General features: G+C 34.4%; 1 protein-coding gene across 2 annotated transcripts in view; it reads right to left on the bottom strand.

Moving 5' to 3' along the window:
* Positions 1-6,000, bottom strand: part of FCHO1 (FCH and mu domain containing endocytic adaptor 1) — a 61,350-nt gene that overhangs the window by 18,264 nt on the left and 37,086 nt on the right. For both annotated transcript variants that reach the window (XM_069105044.1, XM_069105063.1), the window contains exon 9: positions 5,880-5,976. In XM_069105044.1, coding sequence (XP_068961145.1) covers positions 5,880-5,976 — 97 coding nt within the window. The remainder of the gene's footprint in view (positions 1-5,879; positions 5,977-6,000) is intronic.

Here is a 6,000-nt window from a genome sequence, read left to right as displayed (position 1 = left end):
GAGAGAGAGAGAGAGAGAGAGAGAGAGAGAGAGAGAGAGAGAGAGAGAGAGAGAGAGATCACTCAACTTTAGAATTTATGAGAGAAAAGGGGAATTCAAACAGAATCTGAAATAGATTCTAGATTTGTTACCATTAGATTATAAACTCCTTGAGGGCAGGGATTGGCTTTCGCCTCTTTCTATATCCCTAGTGCATAGCACAATGCCTTAGCTTAGCACAAAGGTGCTTAATAGATGTTTATTATATCGATTTAAGGAGAACAGATTTCAAAAGAGTTCATGGAAAACATAGGTAGGATCCCAGGGACTAAGATTTCATCAGGGAAGCCAGCACAAGAGAGAGGGGAAACTCACAAGAATTAAACTCTAAGGACACAAGGAGAGAGTTTTGATAAAGAGGAAAAAGGTGAGTTTTCGGAAGAGACAAGTATGAATGCACAGGGAACTCTCCAACAAACTTGATTTTTAAAAAGACACAAAAGTCAGAAGGGTAGACCAAAGAAGATTAATATGGTCTTATAAAAATATTGTTTGGAATGTAAAGGTGCAGAACGGAGCTGAGGTGGGCAAGGCAGGTTAAGGACAACAAAAAAGGGGTTTCTTAAAGCTACACTGCAGGATAAGAAGGGAATCGAAGGAACAGGATTTTACTTCAAGGATAACTGATGAGAGACAGAAGGTAGAGTTTTTTTATTTCTATTTTGTTTGTTTTCTCTGCCAAGGAAATCTCTAGATGGGAAAAAACGACAACAAGTTGGTATTTTCAAATTCTTAAAAGAAAAGTTAAATTAGTTTACAGGAAGAAATAAACAATAAAACTATACTAGTGGGGGATTACAACATTCCCTTCTCAGAACTAGACAAATCTAGCCAAAAAATAAAGAAGAAAGAAGCTAATGAGATGAATAGAATTTTAGAGAAGTTAGATATGACAGAGCTCTGGAGAAAAATGAATGGGAATAGAAAGGAATATACCTTTTTTTCCAGTGGTACATGGCACCTAAAACTGATCATGTATTAGGGCATAAAAACCTTCCAACCAAATGCAGAAAAATTAAATGTATCCCTTTCAGATCACAATTCAATAATAAAATTTAAAAGGGTCATAGAAACATAGATTGAAAATTAATTGGAAACTAAATAATCTAATCCTAAAGAAGGAACAGGTCAAAGAACAAACCATAGAAACAATAAATAATTTCATTAAAGAGAATAACAACAATCAGACAACATAAAGTTTATGGGATACAGCTAAAGCAGTATTTAGGGGAAATTTTATATAAATATAAATAAATAAAGAACAGATCAGTGAATTGGGTACGCAGTGAAAAAAATAGTAAGAGAACAAAATAAAAATCCCCAATTAAACACCAAGTTGGAAGTCCTGAAAATCAAGAGAGATTAGTAAAATTGAAAGTAAGAAAGCCAATGAACTAATAAATAAAACTAGAAGCTGTTTTTTTTTTTGGTGGGGGAAACAGTAAAATAGATAAACCATTGGTTGATTCGATTTAAAGAAAAAAGAAAATCAAATTACCAGTGTAAAAAATGGTAAGAGTGAATTTACCACCAATGAAGAGGAAATTAAAGCAATTATTAGGAGCTATTTTGCCCACCTATATGCCAATAAATCTAACAATTTACATTAAATGGATGAATGCTTACAAAAAATAAAAGTTGCCCAGATTATCACAAGAGGAGGCTGAATACTTAAATAACCCTTTCTTAGAAAAAGAAATTGAACACACCATCAATGAGCTCTCTAAGAAAAAAATCTCCAGTACCAGGTGGATTCACAAGTGATTTCTACCAAATATTTAAAGAACAATTATTATACTATAGCAATACTATATAAGCTTTTTGGAAAAACAGGCAAAGAAGGAATCCTACCAAATTCCTTTTATGACACAAATATGGTGCTTATACCTAAACCAGGAAAAGCAAAAGCAAGAAAGAAAACTATAGATCAATTTCCCTAATGAATACTGATGCAAAAAAATTTAAATAAAATTCTAGCAAAGAGATTACAGCAACATATCACAAAGATCATACACTATCAGCAAATGGGATTTATACCAGGAATGCAGGACTGGTTCAATATTAGAAAAACTATCAGCATAACCATCTTAATAATAAAGCCAACAAAAAATTATGTTTAATTCAATAGATGCAGAAAAAGCTTTTGACAAAATACAACACGGATTCCTATTAAAAACTCTATAAAGTATAGGAATAAATGGAGCTTTACTTAAAATGATAAGTAGTATTTCTCAAAAGACATTATCAAGTATTATTTGTATGAGGATAAGCTAGAAGGCTTCACAATAAGATTGGGGTGAAATAAGGATGCCCATTATCACCACTATTATTCAATATTATACTAGAAATATGAGCTATATCAACAGGAGGAGAAAAAGAAATCGAAGGAAGCAGAATAGGCACTGAGGAAACAAAACTATCACTCTTTGTAGATATTATAGTATATTTGGAGAATCCCAGAGAATCAACTAAAAAACTAGTTGAAACAATTAATAACTTTAGCAAAGTCTCAAGATATAAAATAAACCCACATAAGTCATCAGCATTTCTATACATTACCACCAAAGTTCAGTAGCAAGAGATAGAAAGAGAAAGCCCATTTAAATTAACTATAAACAATATCAAATACTTGGGAGTCTGTCTGCTAAGATAAATCCAAGAACTATACAAACACAATTATAAAACACTTTTCGCACAAATAAATTCAGATCTAAACAACTGGAAAAATGTTAATTGCTCACAAGTAGGCCAAGATAATATAACAAAATTGAAAATTCTACCTAAATTAATTTACTTACTCAGTGCTGTACCAATCAAACTACCAACAAATTATTTCATAGAGCTAGGAAAAGTAATGAGATTCATCTGGTAGAACAAAAGGTCGAGAATATCAAGAGAATCAATGAAAATAAAATGCCAGGGAAGATGGCCTGTCCATACCAAATCTCAAACAGTATTACAAAGCAGTCATCATGAAAACAATATGGTATGACTAAGAAATAGAGTGGTGGATCAATGGAACAGATTAGGTACACAATACACATGACATACAGAAAAGACAAAAATAATCTTTTGCTTGATAAATGCAAAGGTCCAGACTTTTGAGATAAGAACTCACTATCTGACAAAAAACTGCTAGGGAAACTAGAAAGCAGTTTGGCAGTATAGAGTCAAAATGGCTACATAATTTAGACATAAAGAATGATACCATAAGCAAATTAGGGGAGCATAGAATAGTTTACCTGTTAGATCTATGGATAAGGGAAAATTTTATCACCAAACAAGAGACAGAGAGTATCAAGGGAAATAAAATGGATAATCTTGATTACATTAAATTAAAAAGGGGTTACACAAACAAAATCTATACCACCAAGATTAGAAGGTAAGTAGGAAACTGGGGGGGAGGGAATTTTTACAGCGAGTTTCACTAAAAAGAAATCATCTTTCAAATATATAGAGAACTAAGTCAAATTTATAATGTCATTCCTCAATTGATAAATGGTCAAAAGATATTAACAGGCAGTTTTCAGATGAAGAAATCAAAGCTATCTAGAGTCATATATTAAAATAGCTCTAAATCACTACTGATTAGAGAAATGCAAATCAAAACCACTCTGAAGTATCACCTCACAACTATCAGATTGGCAGTATGACAAAAAAAGGAAAATGACAAAATGTTGGAGGGAATGTGTGATAACTGGGACACATGCATTGTTGGTGGAGTTGTGAACTGATACAACCATTCTGGAGAGCAATCTGGAACTATACCCCAAAAATTGTGCATACCCAGTAATACCACTACTAGGTCCATATCCCAAGGAAATTTTTAAAAAGGTAAAGGATCTATATGTACAAAAATATTTATAGCGTTTTTGGTGGTGGCAAAGAATTGAAAAATGAGGGGACGTCCATCAATTGGGAATAGCTAAACAAGTTGTGGTATATGATTGTGATGGTATACTATTGCACTATAAGAAATGATGAGCAAGTTACTTTCAGAAAAACCTGGAAAGATTTACACAAACTGATGCAAAGTGAAGTGAACAGTATCAAAAGAATGATACACACAGTAACAGCAATACTGTACAATGATAAACTGTCAGTGACTTAGCTATTCCTAGCAATACAAAGAGCCAAGACAATTCCTTAGGACTTATGATGAAAAATGTTATCCACCTCTACAGAAAGAACTGATGGAATCTGAATGCAGACAGAAGTATACTTTTATTTTACTTTCTTTTTCTTTTTGTAGTTTCTTTCACAATATGACTGATATGGAAATATATTTTGTATGTAACCTTTATCAAATTGCTTGCCTTTGCAATGGCGGTGGAGAGGGGAAAGGTAGGAGAGAATCTAGAACTCAACGTTATAAAAAAAGGTTAAATAGTTTATACATGTAATTGGGAAAAATAAAATATTAAAATGAAAATCTTAAAAATATACTAACAATACTAATACTGTACTTTTTTGGTTTGGGCTCAGGTCTGCCAGAAACAATTTTTACTTAATTTAACATTGATCTGTATCTAAGCTACTTCTACCTTGGAGAAAGAATTGGCATAGTATCCCTCTGACACGATTCTCTGTCCAAGATTATTTCAAGATGAATCTCAAACAAGGCAAAAACATGTTACAATAGAATCTGGGTTAACATTTCAGAAATGAGCAACCGGATCTCTACTCCATCTTACTGGATCACTCTCTTCAAAAAGATTTATATATCAAGATTCCAAAGTGAAAAGGAGGTCATTTGAGTTCCTCCCTTTGAATAGAAGAGGGATATTTGGAAATGTCTTTCATATGATTATTGTGGAAAAGATAGAGAAATGGTACAATTCAGTGAAGTACACTGGGCGAAAGGCTAGAATCATTAATGTTTCAACATCAGCTTGGAAGAAAGGCTCTAGAGGTGGTCCAGGGATTTTGGGGGCAGGAGGGCATATTCTCTCCAGTATTAGTAATTAAAAGCGATAAATGCTTATCAAATTTTCAGATAAAATGAAGATGAGAATAGCTTAACATGCTAGATGACAAAAATCAGGGTCCAAAAAGATCGTCAGAGTAGAACACAAGGCTAAATTTATTTATTTATTTATTTATTTATTTTTGCTTTTTGGAGTGCAATTGGGGTGAAGTGACTTGCCCAAAGTCACACAGCTAGTAATTGTGTCAAGTGTCTGAGGCTGGATTTGAACTCAGGTCCTCCTGACTCCAGGGCTGGTGCTCTATTCACTGCGCCACCTAGCCACCCCTTTATTAATTAATTATTTATTTTTTTACTTTTAAGGCTAAATTTATTAAGATGAATTTTATAGGGATAAATATAAAGTCATTTGGAGGTTTTTTTTTTAAAGCAACTTCACAAGTATGATATGGGGGAGGCATAGCTTGTTAGCAGCTCACCTGTAAAAGACGTGGGGATCTTAGTGGATTAGAAGTTCTGTTTTATGGCCCCACCCAGCTCTGATATCCTGGGGTCTAAGGGCCCTCCCAGCTGTGACATTCTGGGTTCTAAGCACCTTCCCAGCTGTGACATCCTGGGTTTTAAGGGCCATCTCAGCTCTGACATCCCATGTACTAAGGGATTTCCCAGCTTTGACAGCCTATGTCGTTCTAAGGCCCTTTTCTACTCTGATGTTCGATGTTCGATGTTCTGAGTGTCCTTCCAGCTCCGAAAATACTTTGATTTGAAGTTCTATCTCCTCCAGGAAGCTTTTCCAGGTCGTTTAGCAAACACTCATCTTTTCACATCGCCCAATGGTTCTGATGCCACAATATAACTACAAATTTCAAGCGTTACCTGAACAGAGAACCACACCCAGCAGGGAACCACTCACCTGGCTTTTCCCGGCCTGTTCCCTTATTCTCAGCAAACTTCCTCACCAGGGTTTCCACACTGACATTCTCCACATTCTGCTTGAACTCTTCATGAACCTGGGTATACCACAGAGGATGGCA

This window comes from Petaurus breviceps, unplaced genomic scaffold (assembly GCF_028583685.1).
Source record: "Petaurus breviceps papuanus isolate PSGF00001 unplaced genomic scaffold, PetGlider_PUasm1.0 103, whole genome shotgun sequence".
NCBI lineage: Eukaryota > Metazoa > Chordata > Mammalia > Diprotodontia > Petauridae > Petaurus > Petaurus breviceps.
The sequence above is the reverse complement of the archived record's forward strand: the minus strand, read 5'-3'. Positions and strand labels throughout refer to the sequence as shown.